This window comes from Gracilinanus agilis, chromosome 6, assembly GCF_016433145.1.
Source record: "Gracilinanus agilis isolate LMUSP501 chromosome 6, AgileGrace, whole genome shotgun sequence".
Classification (NCBI taxonomy): Eukaryota; Metazoa; Chordata; class Mammalia; order Didelphimorphia; family Didelphidae; genus Gracilinanus; species Gracilinanus agilis.
In genome coordinates, this window is record NC_058135.1 from 258,880,438 (window position 1) to 258,907,473 (window position 27,036).

General features: G+C 36.6%; 1 protein-coding gene across 1 annotated transcript in view; it reads left to right on the plus strand.

Annotated features, from left to right (window-relative positions):
• The window catches only part of PDHX (pyruvate dehydrogenase complex component X), an 83,836-nt gene extending 58,031 nt beyond the window's left edge, over positions 1 to 25,805 (plus strand). Inside the window, exons 6-11 of the mRNA XM_044682407.1 lie at positions 5,281 to 5,458; positions 6,585 to 6,732; positions 16,750 to 16,808; positions 20,827 to 20,985; positions 23,544 to 23,608; positions 24,782 to 25,805. Of these exons, the coding sequence (XP_044538342.1) occupies positions 5,281 to 5,458; positions 6,585 to 6,732; positions 16,750 to 16,808; positions 20,827 to 20,985; positions 23,544 to 23,608; positions 24,782 to 25,040 (868 nt within the window). The 3' untranslated portion in view covers positions 25,041 to 25,805. The remainder of the gene's footprint in view (positions 1 to 5,280; positions 5,459 to 6,584; positions 6,733 to 16,749; positions 16,809 to 20,826; positions 20,986 to 23,543; positions 23,609 to 24,781) is intronic.
• Positions 25,806 to 27,036: the final 1,231 nt, after the last annotated feature.

The following is a 27,036-nucleotide window of genomic DNA, read 5'->3' on the forward strand; positions in this document are numbered from 1 at the left end:
AGCCCAGAGTATGTTGTCTCTTTCCCTCTTCTCCCCTCTTGATAACTAACAGACAAATTACACTAAATAGAACTATTGAAACACAAAAGGGTTTAATTGTTTGAAGGCTGTTGGTTAGGAAGGTGGATTAAAGGAAAGCCCTATCAGTTATCTCAGGAACCTCAGGTGGGGGAAGGGAAGCAAAGATGGAGTCTGAGTAAGGACCTGCCTTTAAACTCAGCTTTACAAAGTGCTATTGCTATCTAAAGGGAATAAATGATGACTGACTAACTATAACTAATACTGTCAATTAGGTAACCCTTCACAGATTTAACTCCTCTATAATTACTCTCCTTATTAACTCCACAGACATATAAGGTAAGGGAGGGAAGGCAGGGATGGTATTAGGAAAGGAAGATATAAAGGGTTTATCTAAAATAATAATTTCTTAAGTAAATATATCAATGCTAGGCTAAATTTCAATATTAAAGCTAGGTAATCAAAGCAACTCAGCTCATTCACAACCTCCCTCCACAGAAGATCCAGCCAACTGCCTTTTCCTCAAGATTCCAAACCTCTAACAGCTTTTGGAACTCAGCCAAAGCTAGAAAAAACTATATCACCCCAATTCTGTATACTACAACCATCATATCACCTGCAAAGAGTTATAGCTTGGTCTCCTCATTGCCTATTTTAATACCTTCAGTTTCTTTTTCTTCTCTAATTGCTACTGCAAGTGTTTCTAGTACAACGTTAAATAATAGAGGTGATGATGGACATCCTTGTTTCACTCCTGATCTTATTGGGAAGGCTTCTAATTTATCCCCATTGCGTATGATGCTTGTTGATGGTTTTAGGTATGTACCGTTTATTATTTTGAGGAAAGGTCCTTCTATTCCTATACTTTCTAGTGTTTTCAGTAGGAATAGGTGTTGTATTTTGTCAAAGGCTTTTTCAGCATCTATTGAGATAATCATGTGATTTTTGTTTGTTTACTTGTTGATATAATGGTCCATAATGGTCAGTCATGTGAATGGTTTTCCTAACATTGAACCATCCTTGCATTCCTGTTATAAATCCCACCTGATCATAATGAATAACCCTCGTGATCATTTGCTGGAGTCTTTTTCTAGTATTCTTAAGATTTTTGCATCTATGTTCATTAAGGAGATTGGTCTGTAGTTTTCTTTCTGTTTTTGTTCTACCTAGTTTTGGGATCAGTATCATATTTGTGTCATCAAAGGAGTTTGGTAGAACTCCTTCTTTGCTTATTATGTCAAATAGTTTGTATAGTTTTGGGATTAGTTATTCTTTGAAGATTTGATAGAATTGTGGGGTCCCTTTGTTCATCTGGATTTGGGTCCTTTTGAGAAGTCATGTGTGGGTAGGTTAGGAGAGATTAAGATGGCTGCTTCTACTCTGTTTTTGATCACTTGGGCAGAACACAAAATTCACCCCATTGACTCCTCAGCCTAACTACTGTGGCATCCCAAAGCCTTCATGAAGAGAATGGGGCTGATATGATAAACTACCAAGAGACTGTCTAATTTTTAATTTAAAAAATCATCAGTAAGCTTGGAATAAAAATATTAACATTGCCATCTAATAATTTAGAATAATTTAGAATTTAGAAGTAAACATTCTGTAAACTCTTTTCCTCTATCCCCAAGAACCTTAAATGGACTACATTTAAAATCATTCACCTAAACAATGCTATTGTTTTTTTCTGTGTATATGCTATATATAGAATAACTTTGTGAGGAACTCCATTTCTTTAATTTAATTTGGCTTAGCTTTTAAATTTTATTTGAGATCCCATTGTGCCTGACATACTCACATAGGCTACTCTAACAGTTTATCCACCTTCTACCTTAGACACAATGCTATTTTGGATTATTAGTAGAACATTTTGGGGTGAGGGGGTGATGATAGCTTCAGTCCTTTGGCATTTAGGAACCCCAGAATTCATCTTAAACCATGGTAGTTTTATTTTTTTAGGCAGCTCCATGTTCTCATCTTTACATTTGATTCATTTCTGATTTTGAAAAAATGTACAAAATAAAAGCATTAAATAAACACATGAACTTCTTTAACTTAATGTTAGGTGTGTCCGCATTCTCCCTAAAGCCTTAAAATGCAGGGTAAGCTGAACATCTTTTTTCCCACTCCACTCCTTAAATCAACTTTAAAAATGCATTAAGTCTTGTTATATATACTAAAATTTGATTTCAACTAGAAATCATTTTATTATCATCTAAAGAATGAAGATTTATGCTGGGAAAGCTTCTTCAGACTTAAAATGTCTCTGGATTTAAATATCTAGTAAAGGTGCATAGATTATAAAATATGTAATTAAGATTAATGGAATAACCTCAATAACTGTAGGTAGTCATACTGAAATATATTTTCTTTTGTAACTTTAAATTAATGCAAACATATGAGACAGGTCAAAGATGAAATGACTGAGGAAACAAAGATTTGAGCTTCCCGTCATATTGATTTATTAATCAATGCATGCCATTGCCTAACAAATTGGCACCACACCCTTTCCTCAGCTTAGGGCTATACCCCAGCTATAGGGAGAAACAGACTTTTATACATTAAAAACAATCAAAACCAATGAATTAAAAGTAAACAACTAGCCAGAGTACAAGATGAGGTCATATGATTTTTAACTGGAGGGAAGATTCGGGATTTTCCAAGTTAGGAGGTAGCAAGCGAACAGGTACAATTTCCTGAAACTAAAAAAAAAAAAAAAAAAAAATCTCACTCCCCACAAATGTCTTCAAAGAAGAGTGGAAAGAATAACTGATTGGCTAGTATGGGACTAGTTTTCAGATAAGATGTTGATAAATATTAAAAATGATAAAGGCTGGTATAATAATATAAATTAGTATTTTAATTAAAGCCATGTTGATAGATAAAGTTATCAGACCGCGCACTTGTAAGCATTCAAAACTGCCGCCTCCATTACTGTCTCCTGTTTCCTGGCCAAGAGCCTACTCGCAAAGAGGCCACTCCCTCCTAACCCAGGAGATTTTAAACCCTCTCTGCATCGAGGTAGACCTCCCCATGCCCCAAAGACCCGGAAACGGAAACCAGTTTGACCATGTTGGATCACGGGAAATGTAGTTTTGATACATTTCCCATGTCCATAGAAATATATACACTTTTTAGATGGCATTTTCCAAATTTCACTTTTACAATGTATAGGTTGTTTAGAATGTATAATTGTGAGGAAACTCATAGGACCAATCTTCAGATCTGGCTGGGTTTCTGGTGGGCATAAACTGGGTCCTTGGTTGAAGGTCTCTAAGCTGTCCATCAGCTTAGAGAGAGTCCATCTTTCTAGCTCTGCAGGACTAGGCTTAAACAATGCAATAAAGTTTCCTTATAATTCCTACAATTGAATAAAGTTCTCTTACAACACAGTAATTGAACTAGACCCATAATTGATTAGAAAAAGGACTGAGTTGGTCCAGAATTGCATCACCAGAAGGAGTCAGGATGATTCACTTGATTCCCACTCCCACTTACTATTCTAATCCCCTCAATTCTTTCTTTTGATTCATGAGTGAGGGGGCAGCCCACTCCCCCATAGTATTACTTATCTATAAATAATGATTTTCACATATTCATAATCAGAATTATATAAATTAGGTTGAGAGGACTCACAGAGGACTAATTTTGACAAGGAAAATATACATGTCACCAAGTTAACCAAGAAAACTTAAACATATAAATTACATCATGAAACAAAAGACCAAAGCAATACCATCATTTTTTTAGAGAAGTGGTTTTATTATTTTTTCAAGTAAATATGTTTGTATTTTATTTTTAATTAATTAGTTTGTTCAGAGTATTTTTCCATGGTATAACCATTAATATTAACTAATATCAAATTGCCTTGTATCCTAGTAACCCATTTGCAATGTTTATTTAGACCTCACATTTTTTCTTGAGTCCCAGATGTCTTGTGTAGTTGTCTGGTCCCTGGTTATCTTTTTAGACATTGTGGAATAAGTTTCATTCTCAGGACAGCTTTGAAAGGAGCTCAGCTTCTCTGGTTCCAAATCACTTACGTAGATTTCTTGGTAATTCCACTAAAATCTGCTAGTAACAAGACAATATAATCTCTTAAATTTGGTTTCCATACCAAAAACTTCAGAGTACTTCAGCTTTTTATATGCTACCATTTTTATCTTTAGCTATACTCTGTATCAGTTTTTATGTACTGCCATATTTATCTTTATCTAAACCTTGTATCTGATATTAAAAAAAATTATAAAGGTCTAATTTGTAAAATGAACTCTTCTGTCTTTTAATATTATCAGATACTTTAAAAATGGGAAAGCAGTTTTGTTTTCTTTATAGTTACAACTATTATTTTATATATAATTTCCTAATCCTTTTTGAGAACTCAATACTATAATATAATTAAAGCCTAAATTTCCCTACTAGATACATTTGAAGCCAACACATACATATATATGTTTATTGGTCCTTGAGAAAATAGTGTAATTTCAAAATTTTGAATTTCATTTAATTGGAAAATCTTTTGTTTCAGTTCCCACTGCCACTTGCTATTCTAATCCCCTCATGTACAAGGATACTCTTTGTTTCACAGAGTAGCATTAGGACAAATCTGTAACTAGTTCAGTTATTTGTTGCTTTAATTAGTAACACATGCTAGGCAAAGTAGAGAGGGATATGTTGAACAAAAATTAGAATACGGATTTCTGGCTAGAATTGGGCTTGATTTTACAGTATATATACATATTTAAACACAACTACATACTGATATCTTTGTACTTTCTAAATGCCACTGGGAGACTAAAAATTTAACTTCAACAAATTGAACTGATCACTCCTTTTTTTCAGGTAACTTGGGCATAATTTAGTTAGTAAAATGTTGGTCCAGTAAATGACCTTAAATCCTTGCAATCATTTTCCAAAACAGAAAATCAGCTGATATTTTTGTTTTGCAAACCATGCTATAAGAATTTAACTCAGTCAATAAAAGTAATAGGAAATTTAAAAAATGAGAAACTTTAGCACTATTTCTTATACTTTTTATGCATGATAATCTCTTAACAGTTATATTCTTAGTGCTTCTTTTAATTAGTTCATCAATTATTCATTAAATATTTTCTCTGAGCTGAGCAGATTGAAGATAAAAATGATTCCTATCCTTGTGGAGGTTGCAGTTTAGCTGTTCTTTTAACCAGAATTTTCCCCCTCCCTTAAATTTAAATATGCATTGTTGCCAATAAGTCTTTTTGATTTCTATCTTATCTCTAGAGATGCCCTCAAACTTGTAGAGCTAAAAAAGTCAGGCAAACTTGGTGAACCAAGACCTTCTCTAACACCTCCTACTACAGCTGCAGTGCCTTTGACTCCTCCAACAGCTACTGGGCCATCATCTTATCCAAGGCCAATGATTCCACCAGTGTCTACTCCAGGGCAGCCTAATGCAGTGGTAATACTTTCTGTTCAGATTTTTCCTTTTCAGGAATGATGTGCCACAAAGAATTAAAAACCAAAACCAAACTGGAATATTACAAAATGAAAAGACATACTGAATATTAACTGTTGCCATGTTTAAGTATTAATTATAAAGGAAAACCTTTTTTTAAAACTTAAGCTATTTTCTAAGTAGAAATTTATATAGTAAATTTGATCCTGTTTAACATGGAAATTCCATTTATTTAGTACTATATATACATATATGTGTATAGGCATGTTTATATGTGTATTTATACACACATACTTATTATATAGTAACTTCAGGGCTTTTACTATTAATTCCCCTGGCCTAGTCAGCTTTATAGCACCATGCTTACATCCGTGCCACAAGGAAGGGGTGAATCACCACATTATATCAAGTGATGCCCCTTTTCTGATGAATTAGAATATATGTCAGAAAGAAATAGAGAAGGCTGTTTATGTTGTGGGGTGGAATGAGGAAGTGAAATGCCAGGTCTTTAAAAGTATGATTTTATTGTTTTTATTGCATTTTTGAGACTTTTAGAAAAATCAGATTTCCCTTTTCAAAAGTGAATCTTATAGAACTTTCCCAGGTAAATAGAAATAATTTGGAGATTAATGATACTTTTGAATTATTCATGCTCTTCACCTCTGATAGAGCAGATAAAATAAGCCAAATACTTAGAACTCTTATTTATTATCTATTGTGTAACCTTAGAAAAAATTGTTTTTCATTCAACTGATTAATTTGGTAATAGAGCTGCCAAAAGGAAAAGGAGTCCACATTTGGGCATTATTTTTCTGAAATTAAGCTGAAGAACACAAAACTAACTTCTTGTAAGTTAGATTTTTCCCATTGGCTATTTTGGTCATACCAGTATATTGTCAAAATGCATACCATTTTCTCTTAATTGTTATTAATTTGTTTTACTGGTCTACACTGTATGTCAAGTTTTTCTGAAAAACAAGAAGTTACCTCCTCACTTTTAAATGGTCTACTTTCTACCAGAATTTTTAATTAATGTTATAAGTTAAGATTATTGGACAGGATCCCAGTTGGGTAATTTTTCAGTCTTTACCACCCTTGGTTTAACAGATAGATTACTCTTCCTTTTTAGGGCACATTCACTGAAATCCCTGCCAGCACTGTTAGAAGAGTAATCGCCAAGAGACTAACTGAATCTAAAAGTACTGTACCTCATGCATATGCTACTGCTGACTGTGACCTTGGAGCTGTCTTAAAAATAAGAAAAAAACTCATCAAAGGTTAGTAAAGTGACTTTGTGTAATTCAGTGTGTATCTTAATTTGTCTCTTAGGAAATGATATATATGAAGTTCAGATTCTCTGTCACATGTGCATGCTCTGTCACATGAGCTTAAACATCTCAAAGATGATTTGAAATCATAAGGTCCTAGATTTAGAGTTGGAAGAAACTCTGGAACAATCCTGTTTGTAGTTGAAGAAATAGCAACCCATGTTAATGCTCATGACTTACCCAAAGTCACAGAGATGATAAACATCAGAAATGGGATTTGAATTCATGTCCTTAGTCTCCAGAGCCAGTGCTCTTTCATCTTAAGAAATAAGTGGAGTTATATGATATTTCATGTCACTTAAAGGAAGAAATCCACAAAATCCTTGGATTCTAGAGAAATTAACTTATCCTGGTTATATAACCTCTAAATCACTTGAGCTTTCTTTTTCTGTCTTATTTATCCTCTTTCTTCCTCTGCCACAATATAATAGTAATAATATTAAAAAATCATTTCAGTGCACGTTAAGCTCCTTTGGATTAGCTATTTTTCAGAGAATTCAAATATAATGAAAACTAAAACCAGACTGAACAAAATTTAATCCTTTTTGATTCAGAAGACAATTCAGGGTCATAATTAGGAGCATCGATTTTCGAACAGTTTTTGCCTTAGAATTTTTTGTTTAGGTCTTCTTAATTTTTTTCTGTAATTCTTATTGCCACCTCAGCTCTCTCCCCCTGTCCCTCTACACATTTATAGCATTCCATTTTGCCTTAGTTTTTGAAGTACATTCTTAGCAAAAAGCTAAGCAGAGGGTGCAAAAATTTTCAGTTTTAGATCATTAGAATTATTTATTTATTTGTTGGTGGGTTTAGCATAAATTTATCTGTTGGTACTCTAAATGTGAAATTCTTGTCCAATAACCACCAGGAAGACAGGTTCATGCAGCGTGCCTTAACGGGCTTCCTATAAATGAAACCAGAACACAGAAGAAAGAGGCAGCAGATGGAAAGATGACAGGATGGCTCACAAGTTCTTAGAGTATCAGCTCAAAGAATTCACTTTGTTTTCTATAAATTTAAGGAAACCAGAAACAACAATTTCTTAGGAACAAGGAAGGAAGGAAGGAGTTTTATAAATATTATCTTGTTTGATCCTAACAACAATTCCAGAAGGCTGCAACAGAGGTTGTCAAAGTTAAAGCTGGTTCTGCCATCCTGTCAGTGGCCTGTGCCTTTGCCAGATTCATCTGTTGTGGATGCAGTGAACAGAAAAGAGGGAGTCGTGGAATGCTCTTCTGTTATCACAAGAAACAGGAGGCTCCTTTTTTTTTTTTTTTTTTTTCCCTACACCCTTGCTGCTTGAGGAAAAGCATATCAAGAAGACCCTGGGATTGGTAAATCTCTTCTTTTAAAAAGAAGATAGGGGGTAGCTGGGTGGCTCAATGGATGGAGAGCCAGTCCCAGAGATGGGAGGTCCTGGGTTCAAATCTGGCCTCAGACACTTCCTAGTTGTGTGACCCTGGGTAAGTCACTGTGTGTAGAACAGACAAATACCCAGTTAGGCATAGGAACAAGAGCGGGTTGGATTGCCTTCAGGAAATTGCACAGCCCCTTTAATAATCCCAAATATCTGTCAGAATCCAGCTTCGTGTTCCCATTATTGAGCCATAGTTGTTGTATGGCTATGCAACATAACCTCAGGAGAACTGAAAGTGAACATCCCAGAGAGGGCAGTTGAGGATATGACTGGTCATAACACATGGCCAAGGAGGAACTCCAGAACAAGTCATCATCAACAACATGTATGACAGTTAAGAAAGAAACTGTACCTGGTCAGGGTGAAGTATGACAGGTGGATAGCCTGAGTGCCCTTCTGCCATCTTGAATATATCAAAAGAAAGGGAGGAAGACCTGCAGCCCAGGAGGAGTGGGTCTGGATGGGCTGTGTGCCATATCATTGGTGATAGCATCCAGATGGATAAGATCTCACATCCTTCTGAGTATTCTAATTGAGTATTTTCACAAATGCTAGAATGTAGGCCTCCTTAGTCTTAGATGTTTATAGTTTGTTGATTATAAGACTGCATTTGAACTAAAGTTATCTTAGGCTATTATTATTATACCTCAGATTCATTCACATTCGTCCAGGGTAAGAGTTTTTTGCTTCTAAGAGTTCATTCACTCTTTATCCTTTAAAAAAAAAACCTGCATTATTATATAATTTTTTTTCATGTAAAGTACTAATCCTAATCAACTCTACTCAAATCATGCTATTGTAGTGATTTACTCAGTTTAATTTGAGAAGTCTTTATAAAACTATTGGGATATAGTTTTATTTTCTTAATATAAGTCTGGTCACTGCTGTATATTGGAAAGGCTATTCTTTATTTTTTAATGTTCACTTAAACATTTTTCACATAGTGCTTATCCCTAATATCTCAGAAAGGCAGTTTGAAAATTCAGACTTTATTTTTTTTATTTAGTATCTTTATGAATTCCTTTTGTTGTTGTAAAACAAAAACAAAGACTTCAGACATGTATTTTTGTTCCTAACTTCCCATAAGTAAAAGGTTATATAAATAAATGGGAAGTACTGAACTTACTGAAGAAGTTTTATGACTTCATGAATATCTTTTGTGTAATAACCAAACAAAGCCAGCCTCAGTCTTTCAGTGTCTTAGCAGTTATAAAACACCTAGTTTATTATTTGTTCTAAGACTGTTTTGAAGACTACAAGAGAATTTTTAAGTAGGTCTAGAAAGAAATGGCCTTCTTTTTCCTACAAGATTAGGATTCATTTCGATGACATCAGGTTTCTGATTGTTAATTTTCTTTCAAACTATCCTTTAAAAAAATAAGACTATTGGAGGGCTTGTGATTTATTATAAGGAGAAGGAAGTTGGGCTAGGAAATGGAAGCTTTTAGCACCTAATGGAAAGACAAATGCAAATAGCATCCTGTCACCTTGAAAGAGGGAGAAAATGAGAGCCAATGCAAACCATCCAAGTAACCCCCTGCTACCTCTTCTCAGATTGCCTGGGAGGGACAATAGCAGAATAGGCCAATCTTAGAGGGCCAAGAGTGAACTAAATACTCTTTTCTAAAAACTGCTTATAGTACCTGACAATTACTGCCCTTATGTAATGTGTAAAAGTCTACAAAATGCAACAGCTTTGTGCAGTAAGTCCTAGCATCCTCCTTCTATTAGTGATGAATGGAGTGAGGCTCGTGGGGGCTCAGTGACTACCTATAGTCACATCTCTTGTTAATGTCAAGGGCAGGGCCCCTGGTCCTGACTAAAAGTTATCTGCTTTTCACTACACCATGCAGGAGGTTAGTACCTCGTTTATTTGACCAAAGGCCATCTAGCTGGTAACCTGTCAGCCTATCAGTGGGGCTAATTTGACAGGTCTTTTTGGCCAAGGGGTGGGGGGAGAGTTCTGCTTCCAGAGTATATAGTAAACTAGGTCAAAGATGACAAATTTTCTTGGTAGAGGGTAGAGAAGTAAGTTGGAAATATATGTATAATTTCCGTTCTTGATGTTGTTTTACTTAAGTGATCTAACGAATAAGTACTTCTGCAGTGGGAATATGCACTTCTTGCATGTTTTAAATACAAAGCATCTTATTACTCACATAACTTAATTCATCTAACTTTTTATAAATAGAGAAAGCTGTGTTTTTAGAATACAATAGATCTCTATATTTTGTAGATGTGACAACTAGAAGGAAGGATTTAAAGAGAATTATAGATGCAATAGAAAAAAGTAAAGACTGTTATGTAGCCTTTACAGTCCAATTTGTAATCTGTGTAATAATGCTAACCTAAATAAAAAATGTACTAGTCTCTAGGGAAAGTTTCCTTGTCTAATTTGCTTCTTCTGCAATCTTATAGCATTGTGGAGAGTGGTTTTTGTTGTAAGCTTTAATTGTATGTCAAGGAGAGTCTGATTTAGAACCTCACAAACTCCTTTCTCTTTCTCACATGGCAATTGTTGGTACCTGATAGCAGAGGGCTTTCCTATGAACTCGTCATCTGCTACAGAATTGAATCCCAAGAATATTGCCCCATTATCATCAGTAGCTAGAATAATCAAGACTTAGGTTAAACTTGATATAAGTAGGTTACAGAGCAGCTATTCTGCTTAGAGAGGGATCTTCAAGGTTACTGATAAAGTCAGCCTGACAGCTGGTTCAAGGAACCAGATGGAAAACTGCTCTGGGGGAAATTGGAATTAGTACAGAAACATAACCCATAGAAGTGGTATTGATGGCTCTTAAAGAAGAGTCTGTCAAAAGTACCTCCTTTTTTTCTGAGTTTTACTCAACTTGCTGAGAGTTTTTAGTTTTCCAGTTTTTAAAAAATCATCCATGTTTACTTTAAGAGGCACAACCATGGATTAGGTGACTTTTGAAGTTGCTTCCATCTCTGAAGCTGTGCACTGAAGGAAAACCCACCATCTCCTAAAGCAGTTCATTCTATGAATTTTTTTCCCCATATGCTTTTGAAATATTGTTTTAAATCATTTGGGGAATTCTCATCTTTTGCAAGAGTTAGGAATCTTCTAAAAACAACTATGTACACTGAAGCATAGCTTGTTGAAAAATGTGTAAGATATTAGTGATGTAACTGAATTTTAAAAAGGAATTACCTAATAATTTGATGGTGACTAATTACTTTCCACTCTTATAGAAATAGAAGTCCTGTGTTCATCTCTAATAGTCTATGCTCCCTCACCTTAGTTATTTTTAGGTTCTCTAAGATATGCATTTGTTCATTTTTTGAAGGTGAATGAATACTCAGCTCCTTCACAGACGTTTTCTTAGATATGTGCAACGATCTCTAGATAACTCATTTGGGGAAACTAGAAAGAGGAACTTAGCATTAGGGAATTTGTCTGGGAAGTCTTTGTTGTTTCTCTACAAATGTACCCAAAATTTATTAGGATGAACCTATTAGGATAAGTCCTAACCACAAATATGGTTTTGTAATAGAATGTGTGTAAGTGATAGAAATAAAGACTTTGGAGGGATTGTGGGAAGATGGTGGAGTAGGGCATGAGACTGCTATGCCTTCCAAACTCTCCCACAACCAATCAGAAGTAATTCTACAGAATCAGTGCTAAAAGTGGCAAAAATGGAAAAGAGCCTGAAGTATAACAACCAGGGATAACTTAGAAGAGGGGTCTCTGTCATCTCTGGCCTTATCATTGCCTGGTAGTACAGTTGCCCTGGAGCAAACACCAAAGAATCAATACGTTGCCAGCTCTGGGATGGGCAGCTTCACTTTGTCTGCTTAACCTCAGAGTCTGTATCCCAGTTGCAGATACCAGTGGACTCCAAACCTTGGGAACACCTGTGTGGACTCTGGCCTCAGCTTCAGGGGTCCCCACTCACCCATGGCTGGGTTTAACTGCTGAATAGAGAAGGACTTCAAGTACCAAGATACACTGACCAGATACCACTTTATCCTAAGCCGTGGTTTGTGGAGAGAAGGAAGGAAGAGGAAGCACACTCTAGTGAGTGTAGTTGCTAATGGTCTTGATATCCTTCACCCACAGGAGAGTGGAGTCCCTGACTGACATCCCATGGGGGAGGTGAGCTGTTTGCTTGCAGTAGCAGAACTACCAGGGAGAAGGGGAGAATCTCTAGTTGGATCACTTGAGGTCAATCACAGGCTGGGGTGTAAGTCAGGGGGAACAGGGACTATACTAGCCCCTGGATTATAGAAATTGGATGAACTAAATAGGGCCCAGGAAATAACAAACACACACAAAAAAAATCCTGAAACCTGAGGCATCACCTCTCTATATCCTACAAATGGAGCCCAACTCAAACATAAAACTTAACAGTTAAGCCTGTTGGTTTGGCTGCTAAAATTTGAGAGAATAAGCCAAAGAGAAAGAACCCTACTATACATAGCTATTATGGGAACAGAGAAAACCTAGGTTCATTCAGAGGATGCCTGAGTTAAAACATTTATTTCTAAAACAGTAAAGAAAAACACCAAATGATTCCAAGCCCAAAAAGAGTTTTTGGCAGAGCTTAAAAAAAGACTTCAAAAACCAAAAATGAGAGAAATTGAAGAAAAACCAGGGGGAAAAAAAAGAACAATGCAAGAAAATCAAGAATAGTATGAAAGATCACCCAATTGATGATAGCAATCCAAAAACTCACAGAAGAAAATAATTCACTAAAAATTAAAGTTAGACAAAAGGAAACTAATGACTTCCTAAGAAAAGAAATAACAAATCAAAAGAATGAAATAATAGAAGAGAATATGAAACATCTTATTACATGAACAACTGACCTGGAAAATAGATTGAGAGACAACTGTAAATAGAAAATTTGTACCCCTGAACTACATTACCCAGAATCCCTTTCCTTTTTGTCCCCAAGTTGCATGCTTAGGTTGTATAGATAAGTTTGCTGTAACCCCGCCTTCTTGCTCTCTTTTTCCACATGCACAGCTGGGAAAGCTGTTTTTACTCAGGCTTTTACTTCAAGTGATTATTAATAAATCTTATCAAACAAAATACTTGGAGTTATTGTATATTAATTTTAAGCTTACACAATATAAAAATTGTTGGACTCCTCGGAAGTTCTGCTCAAAAAAAGTTTAGACACCATACTCCCGAAAAATCATTAAGGAAGACTAGCTGGAAATTCTAGAACTAGAGGGTAAAATAAAAATAGAAAAAAATCCATCAGTCACCACCTAGAGACCCCAAGATGAAACTGCAAAGGAACATCATTGATAAGGTCTGTAAATCCCAGTTTAAAGAGAAAATACTGCAAGCAATAAGAAGGATCTACAGTCAGAATAACCCAGCGCTTAGCATTTGCAACATTAAAAGAATGAAGGGCATGGAAAATAACATTTTGAAAAGCAAAGGAGCTAGGTTTATAACCAAGAATAACATACCCAACAAAGCTGAGCATAATTATACAAGGGAAAATGGATATTTAACAAACTAAAAGAGTTTCATTCAATCTACAAGAATCATAAGAAGGTAAACGTGAAAGGCCAATTATAAGATACCTAAACAAGGTCAAATAGTTTACTACTCTTATAGGGAAACTCTTATGGGTAACTTAAATATTACTGGAATTAGAGAAAGGGGAGAAGGAAGACTGACTGGACAGGGATAACAGACTGGACTAACAAATTAGGGAAACACACCCCTCCAAAGAACAAGGAATGAGAGATTATGGATTGGCAGTTGAGACCAACTACCACCCCAGATCCACCTAGCCTGGGAGTCTGTGAAACTAACAAGTGAGAAGACCGGGACCAAAGAATCATAAAATACAAGTTTAATATATACTGTAGGGTTAGAAATGATGGGAAAGGTCACACTTAACCTAAAACACTAAGGGTCAAATTCAGGGTTAAAAGCTGAAGATCTGGGAAATCCTACACTACTCTAAATAGGCAGCTAAGACATAAGGGACAGATGGGATCTCACGGAGATGATCTGATGGTCTTGATCTGGTGTAGTCCAGGTACACTCCAAGAGCACAGGAACCAGCCAAATAACTCTTCAGAGGAAATCAGAGAGATTGACTTTGCTTGTCAACGAAGCAAGTCAGAAATCTCAACCTCTACTCCTTGATCCTGCTAGTTGTAAGGTCTCAGGCGTTGCTTAGAGGTACCCAAATCCACAGATCTCTCAGGTCAGTGGCTTTCCCCAACTCCTTCAAAACCCCCAACTGCCTTTTTGAGAGAGTCCCCTGTGTTCAGTTGTCTTTCTAAGCTTCCAATATGCTTCAAACCTATTTTCCTCTTACACTACTTATTTGGGAAAATGTTATCTCTCACCCTTAAGAATGACATCATTTCTTGGGTAGTTTGAAAGAGCATAAAAAGACAAAAGACTTGAGATCAAGTTGAATAGAATGGAATAAACTAAAAATAACAATAAAATAGGGTAAGAAGCAGTAGAATAGAATAATTATCTCATAAAAGAGGCCCAGGTAGAAGAATTGTGACTGGTTATACTAGAACTCCATCCTCATCAGATCTGGGTTACAGAGGAAACAACATATAACCAAAAGGGTAAAAGTCTTCTTAATGTGTAGAGAAGCAGGAGGATGAAGGGGTAGGATAAGAGAAAGACTAAGAGAAGGCAGTGTAGATTAACAGAAAAGAGGGCAAGGGACTGAGGATAAGGGAGGGCTCTGTAGAACAAGATATGGGAGGGATTTTCAGAAGCGAATTTATATCCAGAAATAAAAAAGCAAGGTTGGAGGTAAAGGAGAGACTTTTTGGAAGGGGCAAGAGAATAAGAACTGGGAAGTAAGTTTTAGTGTCCCTACTTTTCCTCGTACCTGACACTTTGTCATCTTTCTTTTTTGTCATGTTAGCCAGTCTGACTGGTGTGAGATGGCACCTCAAAGTTGTTTTAATTGACTTTTCTCTGTGGAAATAGTACTTGATGTGGTCATGTTAAAAGTTTTTTAGCACTGAGATATATTTCTATTTGCCTTCTCCTAGAGGTTTTTTAGACCCAACGTTTGTGGTTGTTGGTTTTCCATTGGGCTCATGACTTCACTGGTCTAGGATGTGCTGGGTGAGGAAGCTCCTTTGGCAGTTCAGATCTTCACCGTCTGCAGCTCCTGATCTTTGTGGATTGATGAGACATTAGAAAGTTAAAGACATGCCCAGGGCCACACTGGAGGAGACTTAGACCCAGGTCTTCTTGATTCCAAAGCCATCTCTGTTCACTCCTGCTATGTTGCAGTTAGCAGTAACTGTGCTAGTCAAGGCACAGTGTAGTTTCCTGAGAATTCATCTTATCACATTAAAAAATCTGGAGCACAGAACAAGTTGTGGTATATGGTTGCAATGGAATACTATTGCACCATAAGAAATGAAGAGAGGACAATTTCAGGAAAAAAGAAAGAATTATATGAACTGATTCAAAGTGAAGTGAGCAGAAATGAGTATGTTGTATGCAATAATAACAATGATGTACGATCATCAGCTGTGAGTGGCTTAACTGTTGTTAACAAGGCCTTTTATTTCCTTCATAAGCTTTTTCTTGAATATGCTATGTGTGTTCTTTCATGACCTGAGTAATACAGAAATGTGTTCCATTATAGCACTGGAATAACCTAGATCAGATTATTTGCTGTCTCTGATGGGGGGAGGAGAGAATTGGAATCACAAAATGTCAGAAAAAAATATTAAAAATTGTTTCTACATATAATTTGAAAAAAATATGCTCAAAAATTTTTGCCTGCATTTGGGAAGGTGATCCGATTGTCAATGTAGAGTGATCTGGTCCTCTTGGAACAGCTAATGGGAGCTCTTGTGCTTTACAATCACCAGCCCTGCATAGAAGCAAGGGTATACAGTGGGGTACACAGGTGGTGGAAAGCTGCTTTCTAAGATTTGCAACAACACTAGGCTGTACTGTCTTGGAGATCACTTAGGTGTCAGTTTTTCCCAGAAATCCTTGAAGTGCTCTTTGCCATCTCCTTTCCCATTGGGAAAAGGAAAAACAAAACCCGTACACATTGTGTGTATGTAGGACAAACAAAAAACTTTATGCTCACCGGAAGGATCTTAACTGTTTCACCATAAAATCAGAAAAGCACCTCCTTGTAGTCATTGTGCTGGGACCTGTGCCAAAGTGGCTTCATCACCGCAGACATTTTTCCGTTCACTGGTCTGATTTATAGTTAGGTTTGGAGTGCTTTCTGAGCTGGTGGCCAACTATAGTACTTCAGGACCCCCCTTGGAGATACTCGAGTTCTCATCTTTGCTGAGTGTCTAAAAGAATTTAGGCACATGTGATTTCTGAGCACTTAATTTTTTCCCTAAGCGATAACAGAGATGTATCTTGGAAAGGTTTCTGTTCATTCTCTGTCACATTTTATCGAATTTCCATTTCAGCTACAGATCATTATACAGAAAAGCAATTTATAATTAATTGTCAAGTTGAAGAAAGCCACAGTTGTATTACTTCTTACAAATTTTGTGAGCAGTATTCCTGATCTTAATATTCTTTTTTCTTTCAGATGATATTAAAGTGTCAGTAAATGATTTTATTATCAAGGCGATAGCTGTAACTCTTAAAGTAAGTAATAAGACCCAAACAACTGGGATTTATCTATTGGCTTTATTTCTTGAGTGCACTATGCATTTGCAGTGTAAAGTAATGTAATGAAGTTTTCATTCATTAGGGTTTGGTTGGGGTTTCTGTAAGTCATAGTCACCAGATTTATAAAATATTGTAGCTTTGGGGAACCTGCCTCCTCATTTTATAGAGGAGGAGAAGGAGAAGGAAGTCCAAGGTCACACAAGTCATGGAGCCCATAGTCCAGTGCTTTTTAGACCATTTCAACTCACCATGGTATAATTTCTTTTTGTGGTTCTTATTTGTAGCATATAGAAAGTACATTTGTGATTTTTATTGTTAATTAAAAAAATACTGTCTATTATGTGAGTGTATTTGTTCTCCAAAAGATCTTAAGCACTTATAAGTGTTTACTCTTCTTTTGCTAGCAATATAAAAAATGAAAATTTGAGATATACATCTAGGAGATATTTCTTTTGATTGTGGTACTTTGCCAACACTATTTGCATTTTAAAAAAATATATTTTTTTCCAGGAGCCATTTGAAAAGATATTTAAAGGCTAGGAATATCATCTAAGAACTTATAGTTTGATCAGTTAGTTTAACCTATTCCTAAATGCTTTTTAGCATTTGGGGGAAATGATCACAGTTCCATTTATCTAACAGCACACTATAAATTAACTTCTCAGAATTTGAATATAATCATTCCTTAGCTAGTTCTGCTAGGCATTAAAAAACATGACCCTGTTCTTTTGCCTTTTTTGGTTTTCTGGGAATTAACTTCCTTTTCAACCAATAGAACAGGTGTACTAGAGTTTTGTTTTTGTTTTTGTTTTTCTAAAAAAACTTACTAATTTTTTGAACTTAAAATTTTTCAACTACACATTGAAACAATTTTGACAATTGCTAATCTGACATTTTGCTATTCAGATTCTCTCCTTCCCTCTCTCTCTCCTCTCCAAGTCATTAAGTGGTTTGACATAGTTTAGTTCTGTTACCCTATATATATTTCCATATTTCACTTGCTATAAAACGACTTATTAATAGCAACTTCAGATCCAGTATGGAAATCTCATTCTTACACCTATTCTTTCTTTGCTGTCAACCAGCAAAAAATTTTTTCACAAAGCCAGCTATGAACCTTAAAAACCTAGTCCTTATTTTTAAGGCACTTCTATTATAATATCTTAACAGTATTATTAATAGTACTGTGTACCCTGAGCAAGTCACTTGACCCCCATTGCCTACTCTTACCACTCTTCTGTCTTGGAGCCAATACTGTGTATTGGCTCCAAGACAGAAGGTAAGGGTTTAAAAAAAAAAATAGTACTGTGTAGAATAAAGCTACTTTACTTTTATGTGTTTTGGATATTTTGTAGTTTATAAGGAACTACTTATATTGACACATGCTTATTTGTAGTCTTAATTTGCTTAGTTTCAAGCAATTTTCATTCTGCATAAAGTTCCGAATTCTCAAAATAAACCTAAATATAGGGCAATGCTTCTATCACCCTGGAAAAAAAGCGAAGGTTTATCATTTAGGAAAATTTCTATGAAGATTTAGCCGCATAGCCTTTTTTCTTTTTAAACATGTAATTATGCCCTAAACTCATGCTATAAATGATGAGACTATAATAAATAGCTATGCCATGTGATTATTTTTTTACTTTCTTGCTTGATATTTTTATGCACAGTGGTGATATAAAAGTGATAGCAAATTGATTTCTTATTTGCTCTTTGAACGGGTTTAGACTTTAAACTCCTTTGATCTTTATACCTATGGCAAAAATAAGATTATATAGCAACTTTGGTTTAAATAGCTTTTTACTAAACTATTATGAATATATTGGGGATTATTATAATCCTAAAAAAAAGATCATTTAGTGAGTCACTGGTATAGCCAAGGGCAAAATTTGAGAGTCATAATTTTAAACCTTTATTTATTACTTGCCTAACTTTCAAGGTGTTCAAGTTTATAATTATTTTCTAATTAAATTATTTTCCAGAACTTGAGTTTATAAATTATGTATTAGAGCTCAGTAGGGGATATCTTTGGATAATGACTTAAAGAAATCTTGTTTTAAGATCTGGTCCTCCTTTCTCATACCTCTTCCTGTCTACACTTAATAGGGGTTCTCTTCCCTTCTGAAATTTTGTATATGTGTAAAATATGTTTCCAATAAACCTCACTAGCAGCTTCAAAGATAAAAAGTCAAAAAGGGCTACCTAAAGCCTAAGGAATATGTGATAGGGGTGGGCACCATTTGAGCACTGGGCTTCTAAGTTGTAGGCCAGCCTTTCCTATCTTTGCTAGCATACGCTGCTAGTAGGACCTCATTCACCCATATTTAACCATCTGACCCTAAGATTTAGAACTCGCAGGCTCCTTTGAGCTGGACTTGTCTAATTCCCTTTTTCTTCAGGTGATGTCTAGAACAGGGAACGGACTTGCGTCAGTCACAGAGTTAAGAGTCAGATCTATACCCTCTGAGCCCAAGCCCATTGCTCCAGATATGCTTACATAACATATGATTACTTTGTATATGAATAATAGAATTAACAGTTGTGGGGGTGGGTTTATTTTTTAAAATAAACTCCTTTATTTTAGTCCTGCTAATTGTTTCATTGCTATGCTAAATAATCAAATACGATTGACATGTGACATCATGCTAATATTGCAGTACTATCAAATTCCAGGAGGACAGTTTGTAGGACAGAATGAAAATGCCCAGCATACGTGGACTTTAAAAGGACTAAAAGCATCTCCTTCCTCTTTCTTTCCATGCCTTCTCCTTCTTCTGGCTTTGGAGAAATGAGAGTTTGCTTCAGCACAAGTTGTTTTAGACTGAAGCCTGTAGACTCCGATAGGATTCACGGTTAGATAGTCTTAAGTGAATTCGTGAACTCAAATGGGAAAAAATAATGGTATCATATATTTAGCATTTCCCTCTATTATAAATATAGGCAACAAAATGTTATTTTGAAAGCGTGTCCATGGTTTTTACCATACCATTAAAGGTGAAGTACCTGTGATTTAGACAATGTGCCATTTCCACACTGTTCTTTTATTTTTTTTTAAATAAACAATAACTTTCTGTCTTAGAATTAATATTAGCTATTTGTCTCAAGGCAGAAGAGTGGTAAGGGCTAGGCAGTTGGGTTTAAGTGACTTGTCCAGAGTCATATAGCTAAGAAGTGTCTAAGGCCAGATTTGAACCCTGGACCTCCTATCTCTAGACCTGATTCTACCCACTGAGCCGTCTAGCTGCCTCTATAATGTATTCTTTTAAAAGTAGTTTTTTACACCACTGAAAACAAAATGTGAAATGCATTCCAACATGGCATTCCCATTTCCAGGCTCTGTCTATTAAAACAAAAGTAAGTATTAGGGGTAATGCTACTACTACCAAACCATTTTGTCAAAATTTTAAAATTATATGGTTTATAGGTATGAACTATGGATTAATGCTTTTAAGGGTCATTTTTTTCTTAGATGGTTTCCAACTGATAGCCACCAGCACTATCTTTTTTTGTTTTGTTTTGTTTTTAATTTCCTTTAGTTCAACTTTCATTTTACTTGTGACAATTCAATTTTGTGGACTAGAGAAACATATTTTCTTTCCACATCCCAAGTATAACAACGAGTTCTACTTTATGAGCATTTGTCATTCATTTTTTATAGCAAAACTTTACCATTTTATTCTAGTATTCACCATCTTCCATTAAAATGTGTTTGTTTTTACATCTCTGCTTAGTTGGAGGAAGACGTTCGTAAAAGTGTCATCCCCATATTAAAGGAAATTTGAATTTTGAGTTTCACAGGTGACGTGATTCACCCGTGGACACGGTTATAGAGCAAAGGTGTTGTCTCCATTTTTCTGGTGTTCCGTCCAGTGCATTAGCCTAGTGTGGCTAGTTACCACGGAGCATGTGCTCCTGCTTCTTTTGTTTGCCCCTCGGGTCGTTTGCTGATCTCAGCCTCTTCTCTGTCTCATATTCTTTTGCTTCTGTCTTCCAGCAAATGCCCAACGTGAATGTGAGCTGGGATGGGCAGGGCCCGAAGCAGCTGCCCTCCATTGACATCTCCGTGGCAGTGGCCACAGACAGAGGGCTCATTACCCCCATCATCAAAGACGCTGCCGCCAAAGGGATACAGGAAATCGCCGTCTCCATCAAGGTATGCCTGAAGCTGGATTGTGCCTCTGATACGGGGGCACAGTGTCCTGGTCCGGCATGGCCAGGCCCACAGCCTGGGGGTGTCCATTGTTCTCTGAGCGCTAACACACGCCCTGGACCCCGAGGCACCCCGAGGGTGTCAGCTCCTCACCCAGGCAGCTGATGGTGTAGTGGGGATAGCGCTGGGCCTGGAGACACGAAGACTGAGCTAGTCCAGCCCAAGACTGGTGATGGCCCTGGACGGTAGCAGCAGCCCCTCCTAGGCTTGTTGTGAGGATCAGATGAGGCAGCAGTTGTGGCACAGTCATGTAGCCTAGGCCTGACCGAGAGCTGGGAAACAGAGGTTTTCCCCTTCCCTTCTCCCTCGTCATGCCCCAAGCTTCCTGGATAACCACTTTGAGTATATGTGTCTTTCTCTTCTTGGCAGTCCTTTTAACCCTTTAATTACTGAATTTCTTCCTTCTTGGACGTTCTTCAGATAATAAACTTTGACTTTAAATCTGTGCTACTTCATACGCCTGTGTGATTCAGGGCTTTCTAGAACCTAGGACCCCTAGGCTGCAGAGAATGGAGAGGAGAAGGAAGGCCTGGACCTGGGACCTCATTGCTCAGGTAGCTTCCAGAAAAGGAGACTCCCTCTACCCCTGTGTCTGGAACCCTGAGAAGTGAAGAAGAGACTTCCTGGGGTCCCACAAGCAGTGTACATCAGAGACTGTCTTGCCTCTGACGCTTCCTCTTTGTCCACTGCACCACCTGACTTCCTCTTACTGAAATTCCAGGAGAATTATTTTGCTTTCTTTCAGACGAGAAAGTAGCTCCTGTTTCTCTAAGCCTGTTTTCATGGTACGCAGGAAAAAATGAGATCATTTTCCTTTAAAGAAATTCCTTATTAAGTCCACTTGATATGTCTAATCAAATCATATAACTGGTTCTATTGCCTAAGGTGGAAAAACATGTTTCTAGTTTGTTTTCTCCATCCTAATTTTCAAGGACTATTGCATGTCTAAACCCATCTCCTTTCATTTGAGGTTTTAAATCCAAATACTTTTATAAGCAACAATTATAAATTTTGATTTGTTTGGCAACAATTCATGATGATATGTTGATAGAGGGAAGGAGAGATTAAGTTTAAAAAAATAACCCATGGCTTCTTTTGGTTAATTAGTGAATATCTATGATAACCTGTTAATTCTGTTTATAATAAATTAGACCCAAGACTTTTAAAACTGTGATTGATAATCTTGCAATCTTCCATACCTCCCAAAATTTGGCCACCAGGCCTGTGATTTCTGTCGAGTCTGGTTGTAGACCAACCTCTCTGACCTTATATCCAAGTTCCCAGGAAAAGGTGGAGCCCAAAGTTGTGGCTGATTTTCAGTACAAAGAAAATGTAAGTCTAGAGGAAATAAAGCATCTATTTGAAAGGTGATGCTTTCTTTAATTCCCATCTTTTCAACATTTTAAGGTGGCACCAAAAGATAAATGGGAAATGATGTCTGAGACTGTATTGGATTTATAAATTGTAGAGCTAGAAGGTGCTTTAGAAGTTGTCTAGGCCAGCCTCCTCATTTATGGATGAGGAGACAGAGGTCCAGAGAGGTATAAGAACCAGGACCACAGAACTCATGAATAACAGAATGGGGATTGGAATACAGAATCTCTAAAGGGGCTTTTGTTTTTCTCTTGCATTCAAAACAGGAAATTGCTTTGCTTATAAACAACCCTGAAATATCATGGGAAATAATAATATGCAAAACATTGGAACAGGGAGACAGTTTGGCATAATTATAGTAAGATTGGACTGGAAATTAAGAATGTGAATTGCCATCCTAGCTCAGTTAAAAAAGGAGAGGAAAAAACACCAGAAAGCGGGGCAGCTAGGTGGAGGTGGATAGAGAGCCAGGCCTGGGGATGGGAGATCCTGCGTTTAAATCTAGTCTCAGATGGTTCCTAGCTCAGTGACCCTGGAGAAGTCACTTAACCCCCTTTGTCTAGTCCAGCATTAGCAAAGTATTAGCACATGTGATGAACTGGCACAAGGGAGCTGCTCCATCCCCCCTCTTCCCGGTGTGCCTCTGTCCAAACGCCCAAAGTGAGCACATCCTCCCTCTACTCTCTGTGGTAACACAGGGGCTCACACGTAGCTTGAAGGTTCAGTTTGGGCACGCGATCTCAAAAACCTTCGCCAGTGCTGGCCTAGACCTTACTGTTCTCTGCCTTACGACTGATACTTAGTAATGATTCCAAGACTTTAGAAGGTACGGGTTGTAAAAAAGCAAACAAACAAAAAAAACCCATCAGAATGTAATATTGCTTTTAGGCTTTGAAATGTACTTTTTTTAGACTGAGAAATCTGCTGTGCTCACTTGTTTTTTGTTTTTTCCTAATTCTGTTTAAGTGATCTGTAGTATATAAAGTAAGTGATCTATAGCATATCATGAAAAGTTAACAGCTTGACTTAATTAGAATTGAATAAGTTTTGTGGACTGAATCTTCTAGTTGGCAGTTATTACCTTCTAGAACATTTTTCATGCTGATATTTTATTTGTATTTTTTAAGGCTCTGGCAAAGAAAGCAAGAGATGGAAAATTGTTACCAGAAGAATATCAAGGAGGATCTTTTAGGTAAAGTAGAGATATTAATTATAATTAATATCAAATAGATCTTACATTTGGTGTAGATTGTTTTATTTTTTTTGCCTAAACATTCTTATTTAGGCAACAAAAATATAAAAAGGGAAGAGTCTTCAGACTAATCAGAATGTATCTTTCAAAGCTCCTAGTCACAGCAAAGAAAAGGGCAGCTAGGTGGTGCCATTAGTGGAGAGAGCACTGGGTCTGGAGTCAGGAAGACTCATCTTCATGAGTTCAAATGCAGCCTCAGACACTTCGTAGCTATAAGACCCTGGGCAAGTCACTTCAATATGTTTGCTTCCCTTTCTTCATCTATAAAATGAGCTGAAGAAGGAAACAGCAAACTGTGCCAATATTTCTGCCAAGAAAACCCCAGTGGGGTCAGGAAGAGTGGAACATGACTAAAATGACTGAAAGGGCCTAGCAGTCCTTAAAAGTCAATAGAAACCATTTTCAAGTAATACGTTTGTTGCCAAGAGTGTGATAAAAAAAAAAAAAGTTCAAATTCACAATATGCTACTTTTATAAAAAATTAATACCCATAACACAGTAGGAACCATTCAATCTTATTTTCTTCATTTCAGGTCAGCATAAATGTATTTAATTGTCTTCACTACTTGGTGCTAAGAAAGAAGATTAGCTAAAACATTTCTTTCCTTATGGGAGCTGAAAGTCTGTTGACAGTTATGGGAGATTCACAAATTATCTTAAAAGATGTGCAGACATGGGCAGCTGGTTAGCTCAGTGGAGTGAGAGTCAGGCCTAGAGACAGGAGGTCCTAGGTTCAAACCCGGCCTCAGCCACTTCCCAGCTGTGTGACCCTGGGCAAGTCACTTGACCCACATTGCCCACCCTTATCAATCTTCCACCTATGAGACAATACACCGAAGTACAAGGGTTTAAAAAAAAAAAAAAAAAAAAAAAGATGTGCAGACAAATAGTAGCCTCTTAAAGCACTTGAGAAAAATGTTTACCCTTAAGTTTTTAAGACCTTATTTTTGCTCTTTTCAGCTCCCCAAAACCATCATGTTTATTTGGATGTATGTTTTGTAGTATCTGAAATGAATGTTTACTTCAAGGTTCAATAGCACTTTCTTAATATATGGTCAGAAAGATTGTTTCCATAAGAATCTTCCCACTCAATGCCTTTTATTTTTCTCATAGTGTTTCAAACTTGGGGATGTTTGGTATCGATGAGTTTAGAGCTGTGATCAACCCTCCTCAGGCCTGCATTTTGGCTGTGGGCCGATCCCGATCTCAGCTCAAACTTTCTGAAGATGAAGATGGGAACACCAGACTGCAGGAGCACCAGCTCATGACCGTCTCAATGTCCAGTGACAGCCGAGTGGTGGACGATGAACTGGCTACAAAGTTTCTAGAATGTTTTAAAGCAAACCTGGAGAATCCTGTCCGACTCTACTAGTTTCAGAATAATCACCTGTTACTAAAAAGAAAAATTACACTCTATAGGAAAACAATTAGAATGTTTAGTATAAAATGGACAAAATATTAATTTATTTGAGGTGAAAGAACTTGAACTTTGTTGTTTTCATTTCCATATTTTAAAGATAACCTATTTTAAAGACTAATCAAAGGAAGAACACATCTAGTTATTTGGCTTCTTTTAAAACTACTTTGGTGCTGCACAAGAGAGTTCTATTAACTAGATGTAACTTAAATTTTTAGAAGAGCCTGAATATTTAAAAAAGAAAACATTAAAAACACAGGACTAACTTTGCCATGGTGAAAGGAGGGCCAGTCTTGGTTGAGATGGCCAACCTTTTGACAGCTGGGTTACAGTTTGACAAGGGCTGCTCTGACAATATTCCTAAATGATTTAACACAGAGAGAAGCATTCCTGCTCAGGATGAATCACTAGGCAATTAGGATTATATCTCTTGATGGATTGTGACAGTAGTTGAATTGTTTCTGTATATAAAGCCATATCTTTCCCCGGGGGTCTTATGTTCTGTTGTTGACATTGATACACTGTGAGCTTCTCCAGAAGGAAGGAAAAAAAGATACATTTCTACTCAAAGAAGACCAAAAAAGCGAGATATGTTTGAATGGAAAACCACAGCCAGAACACCTTTGCCTTCTGGTAGAGACTTAGAAACAGTGAATAAGTTTTAAAATGTGCTAACTAAGTCACCCTGTAGTAAAATAAACTGTAATCTCCCTATAAAAATATTTTTAAAAGATTCTTTATTTTGTATATAAAGTATTACTTTATGTGTTTAGGTGGTTCCTGACTTAATAAGCTATATGTTTTTGGAAAATTAATGCACATAAAGGCAGCTAGGTGGCTTGGTGGATAAATTGCCAGGCCTGGAGTCAGGAGGTCCTGAGTTCAAATGTGGCCTCAGACACTTCCTAGCTGTGTGACCCTGGGCAAGTCATTTAACCCCCATGACCTAGCCCTTACTACTCTTCTGCCTTGGAACCCAATACACAGTACTGATTCTAAGACAGAAGGTAAGGGTTTGCTGTTTTTTTAATTGGTGTTGGCATCATGAAATGCACAAGGCATCCCCTTAAATGTACCAGACTACACTCCTGGGCAAGAATAAAATGAAAAGTGCTCTCAGCTTGGTTTTATTGTTTGTTTGTTTGTTTTTAAAGATAAGTATATTATTTCATAAGAATTATAAAACTGGGAGATCTTAAGAAAACAGGACAATTTGAAAAAGTAAGAACTGTGACCGTCTACCATTAAATTACCAGTATTAAGTCATTCACCAATTATGGCTAAGTTTCAAATACGTATCACTAGTTGGCCAAAATTACTCTCCCTCATAAGATAATTATACTTTACATGGCACTCTGTTAAATTGTAACAAAGAAAAAATCTCTTGACGATCTTGTTCTATTCCCTTGATAAGAGCTCCCCGAGGAAGCAATTTGTAATATCTCTCTTAAAATATTATACAATACAGTAAAAGTTATAAAAATATCCATTCACTTAATAAACAAGCAATTTAATGAGATCTTCCTGAGTGCACAGATTGCTAATTCAGTGGTCTCTGGCATTTAGGGGGTGATGAACTCACATATAAAAATAAATTGTAGAATATCAGGAGTGCACCAAAAAGAAGGGAAAAACAAGATGCTTGGAAGCTTTATTCTTGAGAGCTCTTTACAATGCCAGAAACTGAACCAGATGAATTTTGTAGGAAAAAAAACAAAACAGAAAAGACACAATTTATGCTAACTGGATTAACATCACTTTCAAGATAATACAAGAAATAACTTGTTTTTCCCACAATTAGACCTAAGTAATCTGGGATCAGTGCCATAAATCCTTAAGCATTGGCTTGGAGCATGAGAAGTCAATTTTATTCTTCTGAACTTGGTAACCTGGGTAAGACACCTAACTCTATTCTCAGTTCACTCATGTGAAATGGAAAAATGTCCTCTTC